Below are 23,848 nucleotides of genomic sequence, written 5' to 3'. Positions count from 1 at the left end.
ATACTCATCAAACTGAATGAAATGACTCACCTTACTCAATCCATTGAAAATGTCATTGAAGTATGGTAACACAGAACCTCTACAGACTTTGACGATATTATACAGAGCCTCACAGGCATAGTAACGGACACCACTGTCTTGATCATGGAAACAAGCCAGCACCGGTTTTACAAGTCCACTGACGTATTTATCAGATTCCTAGGAAAAGAAAATCAAAAAAGGAATTAATGGAAAAGAATCAAGTAAAGCATGAAAATATTTCAAGAATTACCTAAATTATAAAAAGAACAGGTAATGCAAAATATATGTCGACTAAACATAATCAATGCATGAGCTTCGCTTGTTTGCTGGTAGGCTGCAGTTTAGCACAGTGGGGATGACTCCCTCAAAGTGCCAGGTGCTGAAACACCTGAAAGTCATAGACTTTGGGGGAGTCATCTCTACCATGCTAAACCACAGTGAACTGGTGAACAAGCAAAACACATACAATGAGTATGTGCAGTCAATAATGTTTGTAACACTAGCACTGCTTCTCATTCGTGTTTGAATATATATATATATATATATATATTATACATATATATATTTGATGAACCAACTTAGCGGCAGGAGGTGCAGATGAGGGCAGCTGCATCAAATTCTCTCATGCACCAAATGTCATTTGCTAAAAAGCATTCGTGAAGTAAAATCATGTAGCAACACCGAATGACGGTGCCCCAGCATGGCCACAGCTTGTGAGCTGAAACTAGATAAAATGAAATGAAAAAAATGAAAATGAAATATATATATATATACACACATATATATACATGTGGAGGCGCAATGGCTCAGTGGTTAGGGCAGTGGACTCGCGGTCATAGGATCGTGGTTTCGATTTCCATTTATTGAGCGAAAACACCTAAAAGCACCATGAGGCTCTGGCATGGTGGCGATCCCTGCTGTACTCTTTCGCCACAACTTTCTCTCACTCTTTCTTCTGATGGTCTGCTCGCTTAGCCAGCGGGGTCGCGTCATTTGAAGGCTAAAACAATGCGATGCACATTGTGACCAGTGATGTGTACAAACATCTAATAGCCTGGTCAGTCACGGTGATCATGGTGATATATATACATACATATATATCCTCAGCATTCAATGTCCATTTTCCATGCTGGCATGGGTTGTATGGTTTGATAGGAGCTGACCAGCTGAAGCGCTTTTCAAGCTCTGTCTGTTCTGGCATGGTTTCTATGGCTGGATGCCTTCCTAATACCAACCACTTTAGAGAGTGTACTGGGTGCTTTTACGCAGCACCAGCATGGGTGCATTTTATGTGGCACCAACACCTATGCGTCCATAAGATTAGGGATGCTCTGCTGGAGAGGGTTGCAGGGAGGAGCCTCTATCAAGGACAACCACGCTTTTACTTAGCTGGACACATCTTTTCAAACGCAGCAAACTGCTAGGACCCTCAGTCCCCTGTCATCCCCTCTGTGAGTCCCAATGTCCTATGTCTTCCTGGGTCTACCCCTTCCACATGTTCCCTCTACAATACATACATACATACACATGTAAGTGAGTATATATAAGAAATTTCTAAAAATGGGTCTGTATACATCTGTGAAGGAAGAGAGGGCTGTACTATCTTTAAGTAAAACACACGAGAAGATTGCGATCGTGTTCTGAATACAAAGAACAAATTAAATGTATCAGCGCTGCTATCAGTACAATAACCATCATCATCATTATCATCACCATCATCATCATTACCACCACCTTCATCATCATCAACACCACCACCACCACTACCACCACCATTATTACCATTTTATGTTTGTCCTCCCATCCCCCACCACCACCAAGCTGGAATGAGCTAAACATGTCTCATAGATTCTTGTCCACTTGTTGTCCACGCATGTCCTGAATCAGTCAGTACAGATCAGAAAAGAAATAACCAACCAACTCTATTGGTGTGTGTGTTTATTTTGTTATCTTTTATCTTTTATCTTTCACTTGTTTCAGCCATTTGACTGCGGCCTTGAAGAGAGCCACTGCCATGCACACACGCATGCATGCATATATATGAGGAGACCTATTGAGTCAAGTACGTCAACACCAACATCAAAATAAAAATCAAATGGACATTGTAGTTCTGATCCCTGTGCCGGTGGCACGTAAAAAGCACCATCCAAACATGGCTGATGTCAGCGCCGCCTGACTGGCGTCCTTGTCGGTGACATGTAAAAAGCACATACTGGCTCTGTGCCGATGGCACATAAAAAGCATCCACTACACTCATGGAGTGGTTGGCGTTAGGAAGGGCATCTGGCTATAGAAACAGTGCCAGATTAGACTGGAGCCTGGCGCAGCCTCCTGGCTTCTCAGAACCCGGTGAAACCGTCCAACCCATGCTAGCATGGAAAACGGACGTTAAACGATGATAATCCTGATGATGATGATTATATATATATATATATATATATATATATATATATCAGTTTGTCTACCAAATCTACTCACAAGGCTTTGGTCGGCCCTAAGCCATATCAGAAGACACTTGCCCAAAGTGCCATGGTGTGGGACTGAACCCAGAGCCATGTGGTTGGGAAGCAAACTTCTGCCACGAGCATATATGTCATGAACTGATGAGGTAATTCATCACTGATTCTGTCAGGTACATGATGTTGACAAGCCACAAAAATAGTGAAACATTGATGTCCATCACTCCTAGACAGGATTGAGGGTGAGTTAACTCACCTGTCCATGACTCTAAGGTGTTTTTTTACATGCGGCACTTTGAGAAAGTATTCTCCACCATGCCAACAGCAGCCTACCAGCAAGAACATTTAGCATGTGCATTAAGTTTATGTGATTGAATATATAGATTGAATATATATATATATATATATATATATATATATATATAGGCGCATGAGTGGCTGTGTGGCAAGTAGCTTGCTTACCAACCACATGGTTCCAGGTTCAGTCCCACTGTATGGCACCTTCGGCAAGTGTCTTCTACTACAATCTTGTGAGTGGATTTGGTAGGCGGAAACTAAAAGAAATCTGTCATATATAAGTATATGTGTGTGGTGTATTTGTGTGTCTGTGTTTGTCCCCCCAACATCGCTTGACAACCGATGCTGGTGTGTTTACGTCCCCGTAACTTAGCAGTTTGGCAAAAGAGACCGATAGAATAAGTACTAGGCTTACAAAGAATTAGTCCTGGGGTCGCAGTCAAATGACTGAAACAAGTAAAAGAGAATATATAATATGTATACATACATTGTGTGTGTAGTTGTGTGTGTGTGTGGATGTATGTGCATGTGTGTTTGTGTCTCCTAATTTTGACATCAGATGAGTGTACAAGCAGTATCCCTAATTTCCAATTGTTCATGTAAACATGTCTGGCCTTGATTGGAAACAGGTGTGGGTCAGCCACAGGAAGTGCATCCTGCAGCAGAAAATCTGCTTCAACAAATTCCGTCTAATCCAAGCAGCCCATGGGAAAGTGGATGTTAAAACAAAGACGATGACAATAATATTGATGATGAGAATGATGTGGCAGGCATGAGAATTAATAATATCAGTTTATGCCTGAAGAAAAGACACAAAGAATATCTTACCTTTCCAAGACCAATGGCAGTAGCTGCCAAGCCCATTAAACCACCTTTCCTCGTATTTAAATTATGTGAGACAGAAAAATCTTCACCAAGGACACGTAAGAGTTTTCGTATCTGAGCAGTGTTGTTTTGAGCCAAAAATTCTTTGACCATTCTAAAGAGGAAGAAGAAAAACAGAAAAAAAAATTAAGAATTAAAAACAATATTTAATAAAGTATTTCGTTTTTGGCTTTGGTTTGCAAGATTCTTTATATGAGTTTGTGTGTTGAAGCATATTCTGTTGTGTCTGGGGAGAGTCAGTTTCTTTTTGTGCCTTACAATGTAACACACTCACTGGTAAAATTTCCAGTTATTTCATATTTTTATTCTCCTAAAATTTTCATTGCGTCTTACAACCTTTTCAATAGTCATAACTCTTAATAAAGTCATTTCTACAAATAAACCTTTATCAAGATGTTTGTAAAAAGAAAAGAAATTCTGTACTGGATCAGTTTCATTCACAAACATCATGGTTTTGTTTTTATTCGAACCATAAAACACAATTTTATTAGCAACTTGCTTTTGATTTTCAAAGCTTAGCTTTATATTCTCTATCCTTATATCTGCACGAGTGTGGGTGTGTAGTAAGAAGCTTGCTTCCCAACCACATGGTTCGAGGTTCAGTCTCATTGCATGGCACCTTGGTCAAGTGTCTTCAAGTATAGTATTGGACAAACCAAACCTTTTCAGTGGATTTGGTGTGTATATATATATATATATATATATATATATAATATATATATACACACACACACACAGAGTCTCTAAATCAAACCATGGAATCAGCTAGTTAATATGATAGCACATTTTTACCTACCTACCTACCAAGCTACCTTTTCAGTCATGCAAAGGGAAGTAACTCAAAGGAGAAAACCAAAGAAAAGAAAGCAAGAGTAAAAAGGGAAAGGAAAAGAGATAATTGTAAATGGTGGTGGTTTTGTGGTGACAAAGGTGATGATGTGTATTTGCTGTTTGTTTCTTGGTGGCAGTTGTGGCATAGATGGCTGTGGTAGCAGTGAAGATAATTGCATGCACTAAGGCACATGTGTTAAATTACACAAATTGTGTGTCGTCAGCTCCCTACAACTTACGAAAACCACCACCACCACCACCACTATCACTACCACTTCCATCAACTAACATTGTTTCAACATCTTCATCACAACAAACTAATACAATTCGGGGGGGGGGGGTATACATATGTTTATATGCTTGTGTCAATTGCATGGTGTTTCAATTGGTTCCTTATTCTCTCCTGACTTTTACCATCTGTCCTTCGTCATTGTTGTTATTACTTTCATCAACAAATCACTCGCTTTGTTTCATACCTTCAAAGTCATATAGAGTAAGAAATCCCTTACATGAAAAACAAATAAAGGTTAGTTGTGAAAAGGGTATTCAACCTTAAATCAATGCTTCAATAATATATTCATCTAATTCATGCGAGCATGGAAAAATGAACATATTGGCACAGGCCTCACTGTGTGGTTAAGAGGCTTGCTTTGGAACCACATGGTTTGGGGTTCAATCCCACATGTGCTGCAGCTTGGGCATGTGTGTTCTACTAACTTCCAGGTTGACCAATGCCATGCAAGTGAATTTGGTAGAGAAAAAGCCTATTGTGTGTGTGTTGCAGTGAAAATGGTACACCCTTTCCCATGTGACAAAGTGGTATGACACAGTCACTATAAGGTCAAACAGTCAGTCATTGCAGGAGTTTAGTAGTAGCAGAGTCATTGTACAAGTCCTCAGTTGGAGTCAGTGTCAGTTACACAATATATTCAAGTTTGAGTTACCATCAAGGTAGATGTTTCAAAGTCATTGTCTTGCAGAGCCATCAACGATAGGACGATAGACAAGTCAAAGACGATAAGACACAGAATACCGCCACAACATATTAGTGGTGACAAGAACATACAAGTGGACGAGGATCCACATTATAACAGTAGTGATGAGGATATAAACAATTTAGGCAAATAATGTTGAAAAAAATCTCTTTTTTTCACAAGAATATAAATGATTCACATGAACAACATACAAAGTAATCAAACATAAACAATGAAATGGGTTATTTTCCTTGAGTGTTTAATAAAATATTGTACAAGTGCTATGGGTTATTTCCCTTGGGTGTTTAAAAACAAAATTAGTTATATGAGGCAGATATAAAAGACCCGTCCAGGGGTTGTATTATCGATTTTTTTCAACAATCTAAGTATGTCACAAGGTTTCCAGACATGAGTTCTACTCAGGTGTCAAGTTTCATCAAAATCAATAAAATGATGTAGGAGTTAGCTAACAACACCACAAACAAATACACACCAATTTTCCACATATGTAGTAGATATATATATATACATGCTAGCATGGAAAGCGGACGTTAAACAATGATGATGATGATATATATATATATATAATACCATTGTAGAAGATGCAAATATCAGGAACAAATGCCTAACAGAACTAAGAGAATTTTTGCTCAAACAAAAATACCCATCTCTACTTATAGAAAATGGCATACAGCGGGCTATAAAAATACCCATACAACAACTTAGGACAACCCAAGGAAGAGGAAAACAAGAACAAGTCATATCATTCATTGTGACACACAACCCATGTCACCAGAATATATTCAACATTGCCAAAGCAAACCTACCAATCATTGCTCAAAGTAATGAATTAAAAGATATAATCATGGATCGAGCTATGGTTCTTAGTAAAACTTGAAAAAATTACTAACAAAGGCAAAATTTGACCTTAGCAACAAAGACCAAACATTCACTGTATCTAAATGCAATGATAGCCGGTGTGGCACATGCCATTTCATACATACCGGCCAATATATACTCTTTCTCTCTCTCTTTTACTCTTTTACTTGTTTCAGTCCTTCGACTGCGGCCATGCTGGAGCACCGCCTTTAGTCGAGCAAATCGACCCTGGGACTTATTCTTTGTAAGCCCAGTACTTATTCTATCGCTCTCTTTTGCTGAACCGCTAAGTGACGGGGACGTAAACACACCAGCATCGGCTGTCAAGCAATGCTAGGGGGACAAACACAGACACACAAACATACATACATACATATATATATATATATATATATATATACGACAGGCTTCTTTCAGTTTCCGTCTACCAAATCCCTCACAAGGCATTGGTCGGCCCGGGGCTATAGCAGAAGACACTGCCAAGATGCCACGCAGTGGGACTGAACCCGGAACCATGTAGTTGGTTAGCAAGCTACTTACCACACAGCCACTCCTGCGCCTATAAATACAAAAACTGGGAAAATATTCACAAACGCGAATATGAACTGCAAAATTTAGTTTACTGCATCAAATGCCCAAATTGTGAAGAAATATATGTAGGTCAGACGAGAAATGCACTATCAGAACGCTCATGTGTACACCGACAACAGATTAGAGACCCAGAGGTCCGTCAGATATCTTTGAGTAACCACCTAGCAACATGTGGTCGGAAAATATATATAATATTTCCATTCTACAAATTACACAGCCCAAGTGAAATCGAGAGGAAAATCAGAGAAAAGAATTTTATTGATAAATTCGAACCCAAGCTAAATAAACAATAATAATAATACTTAGAGGTACTACTTCTACTGCTACGACCATGACCACTAACAACAACAACAATACTAAAGGTGATCAAGATGAAGATAGCAGGAAAATTATCTTATTTAGGGTTAAAAGTTCTATTGCCACCACTAGCAACAATAATTAAGATGCTGACAATGATGATGATGACAATTGAAATATAAAAATCCCTGACAAAGGCTATTTACAACATTTCTAAAAATAGCCCAACAATTGCTGCCTCAGCCAGGGTTAAGATACAGGACTCTTGACATGTTCAACAAAGCGTGAAACCAACCAATCAGCTTAAGTAATTGAGTGATGCTACACACTGATTGGTCAGAATACAGTTTGCAAAACCTAGCAATCTGGAGCCCACACAGGTGTATTTAAGGCACAGATTTAACCATCTCGCTACAGTCAAAAATTGTGAAGCATGACTGTCACCACTACTACATGAACCTGAAGATTGCATAATTTAATGCATGAAAGTACTAGTTTAATCAGAATGAACATTTAACATTCTACTATTTTATTTTATTCTATTATATTATATTATCTTATATTATATCATTATAAGATTGTAAATAAAACGTGAAAATCAGACAAGGTTGGAATTCCTTTTATTAATATATATATATATATATATATATATATTATATATATATATATATATATGTATGTATGTATGTATGTATGTATGTATGTATGTATATGTTTGTGTCTGTGTTTGTACCCCCACCATCACTTGACAACTGATGTTGGTGTGTTTACGTCCTCGTAACTTAGTAGTTTGGCAAAAAAGAGACTGATAGAATAAGTACAAGGCTTACAAAGAATAAGTCCTGGGGTCAATTTGTTTGACTAAAGGCAGTGCTCCAGCAATTGACTGGGACAAGTAAAAGAATATATATATATATATATATATATATTATTCCATTACCACAAGACAGTAAGGGAGGAAAATAGACAGTGAGGGTTTATAAAATAATTTGGATAGTACCATATCTATACATTATTTTATAAATCTCACTGTCTATTTTCTTCACAATCTTGTGGTAATGGAGTAAAAATCTAAGTAGTTCCTAGAGCATTGGAATCTACTTCTAGCAGACTGGCATTGTAATTATTCAATGCCTTTATTGTAATTTTAATATAAATTAACCATTATGGTATTCTAGTATGCTGGCCACTAATAAATCATTTAATAATGACTTTATCCTAAATACGTGTGTGTGTGTGTGTGTGTGTGTGTGTGTGTGTGTGGAGGCATAATGGCCCAGTGGTTAGGACAGCAGACTCCCAGTCATAGGATCACGGTTTCGATTCCCAGACCGGGCGTTGTGAGTGTTTATTGAATGAAAACACCTAAAGCGCCACAAGGCTCTGGCAGGGGGGGGGGGGGCAAACCCTGCTGTACTCTTTCACCACAGCTTTCTCTCACTCTTTCTTCCTGTTTCTGTTGTACCTGTATTTCAAAGGGCCAGCCTTGTCACACTCTGTGTCACGCTGAATTTCCTTGAGAACTACGTTAAGGGTACACATGTCTGTGGGGTGCTCAGCCACTTGCACGTTAATTTCACGAGCAGACTGTTCTGTTGATTGGATCAATTGGAACTGGTGGAGTGCCACAATAATCGTTTAATGTCTATTTTTTATGCTGGCATGGGTTGGACAGTTATAAATATTTATATATAGTGACAAGTCTGATGTGAACAATTAATAACTACTTAACAGAGTCAGGTTCTGTCAATGCTAGAGAAACAAGAATTAAAAACTATACAAACCACAATACATGGAAATTCACAGAGTGAATAAAAATAGTAACAGTTTAAAATTCAGTAAGAGGATAAAATAAGGTTATGATATAATGTTTAGACGAACTGAAATGGTATCTGTTCATGAATAACTTAAGAAGGAAAACGAAAGAATGTAAATTATCTGGCAATTAATATACATTTCCATATACTCTTTACTCTTTTACTTGTTTCAGTCATTTGACTGTGGCCATGCTGGAGCACCGCCTTTCAGTCGAGCAAATCGACCCCAGGACTTATTCTTTGTCAGCCTAGTACTTATTCTATTGGTCTCTTTTGTCGAATCGCTAAGTTATGGTGACGTATACACACCAACATTGGTTGTCAAGTGATGTTGGGGGGACAAACACAGACACACAAACATACACATACACACACACACACAGACACACACACACACATATATATATATATACATATATACGATGGGCTTCTTTCAGTTTTTGTCTACCAAATCCACTCACAAGGCTTTGGTTGGTCTGAGGCTATAGTAGAAGACACTTGCCCAAGGTGCCACACATGACAAAAAAAATTAAATGAATAATAACTACTTCAACTAAAAATACTTTAAGATGGTGCCCCAGCATGGTCACAATCTAATGACTGAAACAAGTAAAAGATACATGTGTATACATGTATATGAATGTGGGACTGAAAATAAATGAGATTAAGATGAAGTATCTGGTAGAGAACATTAAGAAGCCAGAGAAGATTATGGATGTTGACAGGAAGCCACTAGATTTGGTTGAGGACTTCCTGTATTTGGGAGCAAAGATTGGGAACACAGAGGGTGATGTAGTTGAGAGGAAGAGCAAAGCCTGGGTGGCATGCCACAGTTTGAGATCTGTATGGAAGTTAGACCTTCATAAAGACCTGAAGATCCGTCTCTTTGTTGCTGTAGTGGAGTCTGTACGTCTGTGCTGTTGTACGGGCCTGAGACTTGGACACTGACCAAGAAACTCACTCGGATGGTGGATGGGTACAACACGAGAATGCCGAGGATGGCTCTGAACATATTAATCAGTTTACACTGAGAATGAAGAACTCAGAGCTGTACAAGAGCCTCTCAATAGTTAGCTTGAACATAATACAGAGGAGACTGAGATTAGCTGGAAATCCTCACCATCATTCAGAGTTGATACTGTACTCAGTGCTCTTGTGGGAGTCCCTACATGGACACACTAGAAGGGGAGACTGAGGATGATGTATGTTGGTGCCCTAAGGACAGACACTGGTCTCTGGGAGATACAGGACATGGCACCAATGATGAGGGATAAGGACCACTAGAGAGAACTCATCCATGGATCTCGGGAATTTTACCCACCCTAGATATATATATATTGTATACCATTGGTCGCTCTGTGACTAAATATTAACTTTATTACTTTAATGTGTGTGTTGTTGTTGTTGTTAGAAATTTTAGTACATAGCAGAATATAAAGAATTTCATTGATACAGATTTTTAAAAATTGGGTGGGGGGTATCATTAAAATCCTTAAAGGAGCTCCAAAGTAGCAACGAATATAAGTATAATATATACTTAAATGTAATTACAAAACAGAAACAGAACAATTAGAATAATGACACCAATCATTTTAAGTAGACTTTAAATGTTTTAAGTAGAGAGAGAGAAACAAAGGGAGGATGGAATTGGTTCAACAACATCCTGGATTGAAACTTAAAACTTATCTATAAAATAATTGATAAAATAGATGAACATCTACATAAATGTTTGATAACATCAAAATGTAAGTGGGTTTTTTTTTCTTTTTTATTATTACAGACAGAATGTATCTTTTGTTTCTGTGGCTGTATTTAATGGAATTTCTATAATAACGTTATTGAAATATCAGGGAACTACATCAGAACATTGACCAGAAGGGATCCTGTTAACAACAACGTCATCATCATCATTATTTAACGCCTGTTTTTCCAAGTTTGCATGAGTTAGATGAAGTTCACTTGAGACAGATTTTTCTACAGTCAACCCTCAGCTGTTTACAAGCACATTAAAAGTTGTTTTCTCATGGCCAGACATGTTCTTGTCAAATAATGCAAATGAAGACATGGCTTGTGCGACAGTGACACTCATTTACAACTGTTACACAATTACAAGACAAGGAGACACAAATATACACACTCACACGCATATACATACATATATATATATATATATATATATATATATACCATCATAATTATCATCATCGTTTAATGTCGGTTTTCCATGCTGGCATGCTCCAGGCCCCAAGCTGATTTGGCAATGTTTCTACAGCTAGATGCCCTTTTTAACGCCAACCACTCCAAGAGTATAGTGGGTGCTTTTTACGTGCCACTGGCACAGGAGCCAGTCAGGCAGGCCTAGCATTGATCACATTCAGATAGTGTTTTTTATGTGTCACGGGGGCCAGTCAGGGGGTACTGGCATCGGCCACATGTGGATGGTGCTTTTTACATGCCATGGCACAGGAACCAGTCAGGGGGTACTGGCTTTTTACGTGCCACCAGCACAGGGGCCAGTCAGGCAATCCTCGTGTCAATCATGTTCAGATAGTGCTTTTTACATGCCACCAGTACAAGAGCCAGTCAGGAGGTATTGGCTTCAGACACTTCAGATGGTGCTTTTTATGTGCCACTGGCATGGGAGCCAGTCAGGGATCACTGGACACAGCTACAATATTGGTTTTACTTCACTCAACAGGTCTTACATATATATATATATATATATATATATATAAGAGTGTATAAAGAAATATACAGGACTTCTTACATGTAAGAAGTCCTGTCAAGGGCCTCCCTCTGTGTATAATTCTTTATACACTCTTATATAAAAATATGTTGTCTTATGACTTTTATGACGCATGCGAACCACTGGTAATAAATTATTCTAATTTTTTTACTCCCAATGTAACTACATGTGGATTGTTGGCAATTTTTTCCGCCATCTTCCTTTTTTCTTGGACTTTCCTCTGTCTCTAAAGAAGAACTTTGTTTGAAACGTAAAACAACCTTTCTTTCCTTCCCTGTGCATCTGTTAATACTTTGTATGTACCACATCTTCACATTGCTGTTTTTCTTGTGGGCTTTGTTCTTCATTTTTTTATTAATTTTATATATATATATATATATACAGTGTATATTTAAACACATAATAGGTATCCATCATTGGATTCCTTTCACACTAGAAGGAACAGCTAAAGTCCAAACTACTATTAGGGAAAGAAAAATAAAAACATTTACCATCTATCTCCTGGACCATGATTTCTGACTTTTTTTTAGCAAATAAAATAATTTGCTAGGCAAAGTCGTCATCAACAGGTACACATAGATTAAACATATAAGTACGAAGCAATCCAGCATGTGTCTCTTGCTTATACACTATAATTTTTCAAATCAATCGCGCAAGTGCAGTTTTTTGTCAGCAGCAAGATAATACTGGTATTTCTTCGAACAATTTTCCAGAAAAAAATTATCAATAATTAATAATATCAGGGTAATAAAGATTTTAGAAATTTTTATTACCTGTAGCCAAGCGTGTAGAAAACTTTAGTCAATAGACTATGTATTATTCATATAAATATTTGCTAAAAAAAGTCAGAAACCATGGTCCAGGAGATAGATGGTAAATGTTTTTACTTTTCCTTCCCTTCGAAGGTCGTGCTTCACTACGACAGACTTCTTTAAGTTTCTGTTGACAAAATCCACTCACAAGGTTTTGGTCAACTTGGGACAATAGCACAAGACACTTACTAAAGGTGCCACACAGTGAAATCCAGACTCATATGGTTGAGAAGTGAACATTTTACTACACAGCCATGCTTGTACCTACATCCTCACCTGCTCCTAACACAGTAATTATTAATTATTCATTGAATTCTTTCAATTGCTATTCAGTTAGCTATTTTCTATGAAACTTGATAAGAGGCTCATAGGAATGCATGTTGGTTTTCGTTGTAGTTTATCTAAGTTCTTCTTCATGGAGTTTTAGCTGGTCACAAAGTGACAAGACGTACCGTGTTAAGACAATTCCTGGGATTTGTAAAACATGTGATTGAGTTTGCGTGTGTATATATGTAGCTGTCTACATCTGCACATTTGTTCTGTGTGGATATGCCTCTTCAGTACTTAGGTGTGTGTGTGTGTGTGTGCATGTGTTTGTGTACGTGTGTGTGTGTGTGTGTGTATGTGTGTGTGTGTGCATTCTTATTTATTACATATGTATCTTTGAAGATACACACAACTAAGTGTATGCATATACTCATTTAAAGAATGTCAAGCAGAAAATCTTTGGATTATGTCACAAATTTTTACTGTTTCACAAATAGATTGGATTTAGAGGATGCATGTCATTTTTGGATGTGTGTGTGTGTGTGTGTGCGTGTGTGATAAAACTTCTTTGCTTGGGTCAAGAGAGTTCCAAGGATACTTGTGAAAATGCGAGGGGATTAACATGTGTGTGTGTTTATAAGTGTATGCATAGATATACTTGACCTCATGTATTGAGTGCATGTGATTATATACATGCTAAAAGGCACATACATATCATTGTAAGTATTCTAGGCAACTCAAACAGAGAATATTTTGTTATGGTTTTATAGATAGTCTTCACTACATCACCAGCTGACAGGATTTGAAGGATATGAGTCAATTTGTTTCATTCTATTTTGGGAAAACTCAATATATACCTGGAATGGGCAGCGCCCTCTGAATGAAACTAATTGTTCATCAACTGTCATGCATGAACTTGGAACATATCCATCTTGCAAATTCTGATTCCACATTTCAAATACTTCTCTCATGGACTCCAATTTATCATCACTTCTCTTTTTTCTTCTTGCATGAGCATCATCAAAACACAATACTTGTAAAATTTGTTGAAATCTTCCCCAGCTCATAATTTTGTTGAATATTGGGTGGCCATCTTCTTGACTCCATAATTGTGTGACATTTTCAAGTTTAGATTTTTTTTTCTCTGTAGTTTCAGCTCAGAGCAGTGGCCATGCTGGAGCACAGCCATTAAAATGTGTGAGGCTTACAGCACCTAGGTTTCCCAAGTGATCACCCATCTAATTACTACCTAGGCTTGACGTTGCTTAACTTCGGTGATCGAACGAGAACCGGTGCAAAAGACCTATAAGAATAATGAGTCCAATAAAGTTCTTTAGTTCAGAGTGATCAATTTCCTTCCAATTTTTTTTTTTTTTTTTTTTTTGTAAACAAGGCGCAGGAGTGGCTGTATGGTAAGTAGCTTGCTAACCAACTACATGGTTCCGGGTTCAGTCCCACTGCGTGGCATCTTGGGCAAGTGTCTTCTGCTATAGCCCCGGGCCGACCAATGCCTTGTGAGTGGATTTGGTAGACGGAAGCTGAAAGAAGCCTGTCGTATATATGTATGTGTGTGTGTGTGTGGGCTTGTGTGTCTGTGTTTGTCCCCCTAGCATTGCTTGACAACTGATGCTGGTGTGTTTACATCCCCGTCACATAGCGGTTTGGCAAAAGAGACCGATAGAATAGGTACTGGGCTTACAAAGAATAAGTCCCGGGCTCGATTTGCTCGACTAAAGACGGTGCTCCAGCATGGCCGCAGTAAAATGACTGAAACAAGTAAAAGAGTAACCTGACCTTCAACATTTGTCCATTTGCGAATTACTTCAAGAAGATTCTGGCACATAAAGACAGTAAAGCATGTTTCAATGCTATCGCAAGACCTTTCTTGTCACACAGTATTGCAAGATGAAGTTCTTACTGCTACTTGAATAAGAGGATTAGAATGCCAAACATCTTGTCTGTCTCTAGAAACATATTGCTAATTCATAATTGGGTGTCTTGCAGATAATTGTTTTTGAGTATCTTCATCATCTGATGACAAAAACTTAAACTGTCCAGCACACAATCACTTTCACCACCATCTTCAGAGCAATAGAAGGAATCACTATCTTCTTCCCATTCTTCATCTAATTCCAATAAACTTTTTGATATTTGGTCTTCACTCAAGTTTTTACGTCTAGGCATTTTGGAAAGCACAACTGAACTACATGAAACTTAATAGCAGACTAAAGGCAGATATTGCTCTCTCACATATTTATACTCTCCTGAAAGATGATGCAATGTATTGTAAGAATTGTGTCATGACAGAAATATTGTGTCACCTAGCAGATTGAAGGTGAAGCAATACCACACAAATTTACAGGAATATTTCCATAATTTTTCCTAATTTATCTAAAATTTGGCAAATAAATTGAATACTATTTTATATCTGATAAATATCTAGGAAAATAATATTTGATACTGCTTTTATTCTGTTTAGAATGACAAGAGTATTGTCTGAATTTAATTTGAGGGTCCAATGAACCTATACAGTAATTAATGTATAAAGTGAAATTTTATAGCTTTTATAAACATAAGGAAAATTTCCCATTTGACAAATAAAAGAGAATCAAGAAAAAATAAGAGTCATGAGAAATCAGCAGAATCAAATAATATAAATAATAGTAGAAAGCAACTGAAAAAACTGAATTGGGTCCATTGGACCCATTGGTAGACAAAAGGTTAATAACACCCTTGGGTGTCTTTAGTGAAGTCAATACTGTTGCAAGTATATAAGCCAGGTGACTGGTCTGAGGATAATTTTCTCCTTTCCTCTCCCAAACCAGTGTATGTGTGAGTGAGAGAGAGAGGGGGAGAGTGTGTATATGCATAAGTGTGCATGAATGTGTGTGTATGCCTGTAAGCTTGTATATCTGTATGTATGTATGCATGTATTATGTATGTCTGTATACAAGTATGTATGTATGTATGTATGTATGTGTGTGTGTGTGTATGTATGTATGTATGTATGTGAGTGTGTGTGTGTGTGTGTTTTGTATGCATGTGTCATATCAAGATACAATGATTGAAACAAGTAAAAGACAAAAGATTCTATCTTTTACTTGTTTCAGGCATTAGATCGTGGCCATGCTGGGACACTGCCTTGAAGAAGATTTTAGTCAAATGAGTCAATGCCAGTACTTATGTCTTTTTTAAGCCTTGTACTTATTCTATCAAACCCTTTTTGTTGAACCGCTAAGTTGCAGGAATGTAAACAAACTAACACCAGTTGCCAAGTGGTATTTAGGGACAAGCATAAATACAAACACATACATACGATGAGCTTTTTCAGATTTCATCTACATGTATGCATGCATGGATGTACACATATTTCATTATGTATGTATAGTCTGTATGCATGTACTCTATGTGTGTATTGAAGGTGCATGGCTCAGTGGTTAGAGCATTGAGCTTACAATCGTGAGGTTGTGAGTTCGAATCCCGGACTGGGCTGCATATTGTGTTCTTGAGCAAGACACTTTATTTCACATTGCTCCAGTTCACTCAGCTATAGAAATGAGTTGCGACGTCACAGGTGCCAAGCTGTATCGGCCCCTTTGCCTTTCCCTTGGATAACACTGGTGGCATGGAGAGGGGAAGCTGGTATGTGTGAGCAACTGCTGGTCTTCCATAAACAACCTTGCCTGGACTTGTGCCTGGGAGGGTAACTTTCTAGGTGCAATCCCACAGTCAGTTATGACCGAATGGGGGTCTCAGGTCTCATGTATATATCTATATACAAGTGGGTATGTGTGTGGGTATGTATGAATGTATGTATATACATATGTATATCTGCCTGTAACAGGACTTATACATCATCAGAAGATATCATCTACTCTCAACAGGTGGGATACCTTGGATCGCCATCTCAGTCTATCATGTGCTACCATTTACTACATGAAATACCATTAGAAGCATGAAAAAACATCAGACACCCACAACTTAAAATTTAATAACAGACTTCTGTAATGTAGTATATGATAGAGCCCACATTATCAACTGAGATGAAACAATGTATCTTTGTTCCATTACTAAAAAAATAATAAATAAAGCTTTTGACTACACAGGGGTTACTTCATATATTCAATTCTTTTTGTTATATTTCTGTTGAAATGGTCTGCATTCATTTCAATTAATTTGGGAAACAATGCAGAGTTTAGTAAAATAGCTCTATCCTTATTAAGTGTGTGTTTGGGACATAATATAACATGACAGTTTGATGGAAGGTTTTCATTTAAATCACTTTAACCTTTTTGTTATGATATTTCTGTTGAAATACACCATGATTGTTCCAATAAATCTTGAAAATAGTGGAAAATCTAGTAAAGAAACATCATCATACTTAAACAGGTGTTTGAAACATAAATCAACGCATGAAATATTTGGTAGAAGAAGGTTTTGATTTAAATCACTTTAGCACTTTCTATGTTTCAATTGATCTTGAAAATAATGAAGAATTTAACATAACTTTGTAGTATATATATATATGTGTGTGTGGAGGCGCAATGGCCCAGTGGTTAGGGCAGCGGACTCATGGTCGTAGGATCGTGATTTTGATTCCCAGACTGGGTGTTGTGAGTGTTTATTGAGCGAAAACATCTAAAGCTCCACGAAGCTCCGGCAGGGGGTGGTGGTGATCCCCGCTGTACTCTTTCGCCACAACTTTCTCTCACTCTTTCTTCTGTTGGCCTGCTCACTTAGCCAGCGAGGTGGCATCATTTGAAGGCTAAAACAAGCGAAGCGCATTGTGACCAACGATGTGTAGCAACATGTGATAGCCTGGTTGGTCACGGTGATCATGTGATATATATATATATAAAACTGAGAATGTATCTGTCTGTCTGTATGTGCGCATAACTAAAACTCAAGAACTACCCAACAGATTTGATTCAAATTTTACACATACCTGACTTAGGGTCTATGCAGTGTCATGGGTCCAAAAATATTTTTGACTTCTTGCTTAATGCGAGCCCAGAGCAATCTCTTATCTCTTACACTGTTTCAGTATTATGTATTGTGTCAAAAATGAAACGATGACATCTCTATCAATGCTTTCACTATTATACGGTTCCAATTTCAATCACTTTCATTATGTATCTATATATATATGTATTACTTTCATTTCTATTACTTTCAATATGTATTTATATAATATGTATTTGTATATGTATGCATGTATATATGTGTGTGTGTGTATGTATATGTATGTATACATATGTATGTATATATATATGTATATATTTATGTATGTATATTCATGTGTATATATATATGTGTGTGTGTGTATATATATATATGTATATATATCTATGTATATTTATGTATATATATGTATGAGTATGTATATATATGTATGAGTATATATGTATGTGTATATACATGTATGAGTATATATGTATGTATGTGTGTATATCATCATCATCATCATCGTTTAACGTCCGTTTTCCGCGCTGGCACAGGTTGGATGGTTCGACTGGGGTCTGGGAAGCCAGGGGCTGCACCAGGCTCCAGTCTGATCTGGCAGTGTTTCTAAAGCTGGATGCCCTTCCTAACGCCAACCACTCCACGAGTGTAGCGGGTGCTTTTTATGTGCCACCGGCATAGGTATCACAACTACTATTTCCATTGATATTTATTTTGATGTTCATGTACTTGACTCAATAGGTCTCCTCAAGCACAGCGGGATGTTCTGGAATCCAAGGTACTTTGAATGGGCAGGGGCTATGCGGGACTGGTGCAGATGTATATATGTGAATATATATGTATATATTCATATATATATATGTGTGTAGAAAGAAGACTGTCATACGTATGTGCATATTTGCGTGTGTGTGTGTGTGTGTGTTTCTACCCCACCATTGCTTGACAACCGATGTTGCTGTGTTTACGTTCCTATAACTTAGCGGTTCACACTGATAGCATAAGTACTAGGCTTACAAAGAATAAATCTTGTGGTCGGTTTTTCAACCAAAGGCAGTGCTCCAGTATGGCCGCAGTCACATGACCGAAACAAGTAGAACAATAAAAAAACCATACCTTGTTAATTACGAGCAAGGTGGGTATCTCTGCTAGCATATATATATGCCAGTGGGTGTAACCAGCCCACTTATGGATACCCCTCATTCATTGGACAATAACTTGCTTGTGTAGACCTATTGAGGCAAGTGAAACCAAAATCACAGATGTGGCCAATGACAGTAACGCCTGATTGGCACTCATGCAAGTGGAACGATAAAAGCATATCTGAGCATGACCGTTGCCAGGGCCATGGATTGGCTCCCGTGCCGGTGACACGTGAAACGCACCATTCAAGCATGATTGTTGCCAGCGAAGTGCATCCATCATACTTGGTTTCAAATTTTGGTACAAAGCCAGCAATTTCAGGGAGAAGGGTTAAGTCAATTATACTAACCCCAGTCCTCAACTGGTATTTATTTTATCGCACCCAGAAAGATTGAAGGTAAAGTTGACCTTGGCAGAATCTGAACCCAGAACATAAAGATGAACAAAAAGCTGCTAAGCATTTTGCCTGGTGTGCTAATGTTTCAGCCAGCTCACAACCTTCAGAAGTCTTTTAATTGCCTTAAAAGACTTGCTAGAAATAGTTGGTAGCTTTTGTTATCTATGTAAGACAATGGAGGTGTCTGTAACAAATGCACAGCATTTAAAGAAAGGATGAGTAGACAACGGTCAAAGAATTTTTACCTCTAAATGCAACAGAGTGTATCACTCTCTCCCTTTCACCAGATAAAGGGCAAACCGTATGATGCTTATGGGCAAAGTACAATTTTATAGTAGCAACCCTCAAGCCCTGAATGTGGAGCATATGTGGGCAATGGAAATAAATAAATCAAGGATCTTTTCGGTTTGAAAGGCAGTTTTTTAAAATAATTTGCACGTAACTAAACTCTTTTAAACTTCGTATACTGGTAGAATGTTTATAAAACATCTTTTCCTCTTGGCTTTATTGAGAAAATTCTATAGGTTGTAAGATATTTGTTGTTTTTTTTTTCTTCAATTTCTGCAATTTCAACCAATCAATGACGTCTATTGAGGTAAAAAAAAAACATTCTGTGCCGTATGAATATGTCCCTCGTCTAAGAAACAGATTGGGTTTATTTACATTTGTGAAGAAAAAAAGATACCCTTCCCCCCACCCCTAACCCTAAAACAGATTGAAATGCAATAGATCGATACTAGGGTCATAATTATGGGTGACAATTTCATATGACACCGCTAGAAAAACTGCCGTTCAAACCGAAAATATCCCAAGTAAACTCTGATGAATGACAGTGTGAATGACAGAGTACAGATATGTTAAGCCAAACCCTGGGCATAAGAGATAGCATCGTGTGCTAGATACAAGAGTGCACTGATAATCACATGTGATGTGCTTAAAGGATGATGGTTGGGTGAAAAAAAATGTGTGAACCTATGCAAATAGAAGGTACTTGGGGACGGGAAAGACAAAAGATGTCGATATGTAAGGATGTGGGGGCTCTGAAAAGGGGAAGATGAAGGGGCGTGACAAATGGTGAGAGGGTGTGTTAAAATAGATTCATTGAACATAGGCAAGCATGATAAAACAGGACATAAAAAGTGATGCTAAAAATAACACGAATGTTTGTGTGTGTCTACGTTTGTATACAAAGAGACAGACAGATATGTATGTACACATACACACATAGACAGACAGATAGATAGATAGATATCCATACGTACAGAAATAGATACAGGCCATGTGTATAATATAAACACACAAATCAAGTTTTTAACGTATTCAAAAACAAAAATACTGAAGGACGTTTACGAGAAATATTGATATAAATACTTGAGCATACTCGTTTTGTTTTTATTAATTTGTTTTATGTTTTCCGTTTTCTTGTTTTAGATTTTTATTTTCGCACACGAAACTCCATAATTCCGGCCCGCCCATAATTCTAGCAAACTTTGGCTTGATCAGCTGGCAACGTTTACAAAGACGATATAGAATAGGAATATGTGTACATTGATAAAAGTTGAATTAAAAGTGTGCCATGTTTGTATTTGTTTACGCAATCAATACACTCAACACAATGACACACAATGGTAGCGATCTGGCTTTTATTTCTCTTGATGTTTTCCTTGTGTGTGTGCGTGTGTGTGTTTTTGCCATACAATATACATAAATATAACCGCACGAGTGCTAACCAAAAACTTCTTGACGGATGTACGCAACCCGGTTACTATTCCTCGTCGTAAGCTTTCGCTTAGTTTATGCCGTTCTTCTCCCTCAAAAAATGAAAGTTTTTTTTTGTGTGTGTGTATATATATATATAGAGAGAGAGATGATGATGATGATATCAACTGTTGAATAATGTTGTTAATTTTGTCTGCTTGTGTCTAATCTTACTATTACATCATTATATGCCGCTATGAAATATATTAATACAAAAGTTATGTAACTAACAGCATGTTAGTTACTAAATGTATTTCATATTGCACAGAGATCGATTTAAAACTTATATTTCTCGGTTAAGTGTCGTCAAAAATATGTAACACTAATATATTAAGCACCGTATTAAGGAATGGACACGTTGGGTAAATTGATAGAACCCACGAGTGCCAATTAATCTATTTATGCCGCGGCTTGTTGTCAATAAATAAATGCTATTGGCCCCAATACATTGCTTCTCCCGGGAGCCTATAATAGTGTTAAGACGGACCCAGAATATATTGCAGCGATTAATTAACTTCCCTATGAAAATTGATCACCTTGAGGAAATTGAGCCAACGAGGGGAGACCAGCTAAAAGTAGCAGCTAACTCTCACTTAAATCATATCCTACTGGAAAAAAATAACGACACATTAGATAATGTAATCTTAGATATAGTATGCCTGAAAATAAAACGGATGGTCACAGATGGAAAGTCTCTGGTTATAGTTTTGCAAGATAAGGGCTGGTTCGGTGCTAACAAGCAATCAACTATATATCACAAGGTCTGGGAATTGACAAACTGTTCTCATATATTTATGTTTTGTTTTCATATTGCCGGTCCTCTTAGTTACCTTTATTCCATTCATGATTAATTAAATATGTAATACAATAGCGCTGATTCAATCGAACATCCCTTTTTAAAAATACTCGGAAGAAACCGATATTAGAAGGGGGATCTTTAAGGAAACAATAACTCGCAACTCATTATCAGTTTCGTTATCTAAATGTTAACAAGGGAGAGAGGTAACTCAAATGCAATAAAAGTAAAAGTACGAATTAAAAATAAAAGAAAACACCAAAGAAATTAAAGGGGCAATTATTGTTGTTGTTATTTTGATACTTACTTATCAATTTCTTGTGCGGCAATTTTCCTTTTTTCGTACAATTTGTCGTTTAGGGCTCGCACGCAAGACACAGAGAGCGGAGAATGAGGTCTGTCTCCCATATTTCACTTTGTATAACTTATTCACTGGTTATAATTAGATCTTTACCGCTTTCTGTTCCGTAAAATAAATCCGTTCATTCAGTCAAGAGGATCATTCTTCCATGTTGACGAAATATAAACTCAACCGCTTACGCTATACATAAACAGACAGCTTTTTTTTTTTTATTCCAGGAAATTGTTTCAGATTTGACTTTTCATTAAAATCTAAAATGAATGTAATTTATTTGTTGTTGATACTGTTGCTGTCTTTTTCCCAAATACTTTCTTTCTTTTGGTGTGTTATCTTATATACTATTTTTATTCTTCCAAGTTGTAAGCGATCTCTAGATATTTTGTATCGTCTACAGTTTCACTTTTTTTTTAATCTTATGACTGACTGACAACTCTATAAACTAATGTAAATTATTCAAAGCGTTGGATCCTGTTTCATTTCCTGGTTTTAACTATTTCTCTTCACTTGAATTTCTTAGAATGTTAACACGATCTCATATCCACCGTCTCCTTCTGCGAAGAAAACTATCGTTCTGACAAAAACAACATCCAACGCGGTAGCCTCACCGCGGTTGACGTCGTTTAACCCTAGGTCAATCCTGATTGAACAAACCTATGACAACCCCTCCTCCCTCCTTTTTTTTGTTTTTTGACAATATACCCATTTCTTTACTACCCACAAGGTGGCTAAACACAGAGAGGACAAACAAGGACAGACAAACGGATTGAGTCGATTACATCGACCCCAGTGTGTAACTGGTATTTAATTCATCGATTCCGAAAGGATGAAAGGCAAATTCGACCTCGGCGGAATTTGAACTCAGAACGTAGCGGCAGACGAAATACGGCTACGCATTTCGCCCAGCGTGCTAACGCTTCTGCCAGCTCGCCGCCTTATTTTTTTTTTTAGACAATATATGGAGGATTACAATATTCAATGTGTGCGGGGGCTTTTTTTAACTGTAGGGTACAATCTGGGAGCGATTTGGTGACTCTTTTTAACAGATCGGAGAACCACGTAGAGACTACTTCGGTCGTTCAACTTGTTAGAAATAGTCTCCCACTCCCCCAAAATACATTCCGCAAACCATTTTTTTTTACCTATGGACCCCTTTTTGGTAAATCTTTATATTAACACCCGCACGATTTTCAATAAGGTAAAAAAAAAGAAAAGCTTGGATTTTTTGCGTGGAATCAAGTACCCTGACCTCCTAATATGCTGTAAATCCCTTATTTTGTTTCGGAAAAAAGTGCGTTGGGGGCAGGTAATAACGAACCATGTAATTCACACTCTGGAAAATTTATTTCTGTAAATTTTTTCTCTTAAACACACAAGATATAGTCTATAAATTTAGGATGTTTTTTGAAAGATACAATATACTTCCTCTCACAACAATTAAGATATATTTATTTTAAAGCGTTCAGCTTTCTCACCCCCTCCCCAACAAAAAAAATTAGTTTCGGCGCGATTTTTATTTTTATTTTTTTCCTTATAGACGTAGGAGTAGCTGTGTGCTAAG

At 37.4% G+C, this 23,848-nt stretch overlaps 1 protein-coding gene across 1 annotated transcript in view; it reads right to left on the bottom strand.

Annotated features, from left to right (window-relative positions):
• The window catches only part of LOC115216279 (protein VAC14 homolog), a 49,908-nt gene extending 27,360 nt beyond the window's left edge, over positions 1–22,548 (bottom strand). Inside the window, exons 1-3 of the mRNA XM_029785478.2 lie at positions 22,237–22,548; positions 3,606–3,756; positions 31–198 (exon numbers count right to left, since the gene is read on the bottom strand). Coding sequence (XP_029641338.1) covers positions 31–198; positions 3,606–3,756; positions 22,237–22,337 — 420 coding nt within the window. The 5' untranslated portion in view covers positions 22,338–22,548. The remainder of the gene's footprint in view (positions 1–30; positions 199–3,605; positions 3,757–22,236) is intronic.
• Between the last annotated feature and the right edge of the window lie 1,300 nt (positions 22,549–23,848).

This window comes from Octopus sinensis, linkage group LG10, assembly GCF_006345805.1.
Source record: "Octopus sinensis linkage group LG10, ASM634580v1, whole genome shotgun sequence".
Lineage (NCBI taxonomy): Eukaryota > Metazoa > Mollusca > Cephalopoda > Octopoda > Octopodidae > Octopus > Octopus sinensis.
Note: the sequence above shows the minus strand (reverse complement) of the source record. Positions and strands in the feature narration are given on the sequence as shown.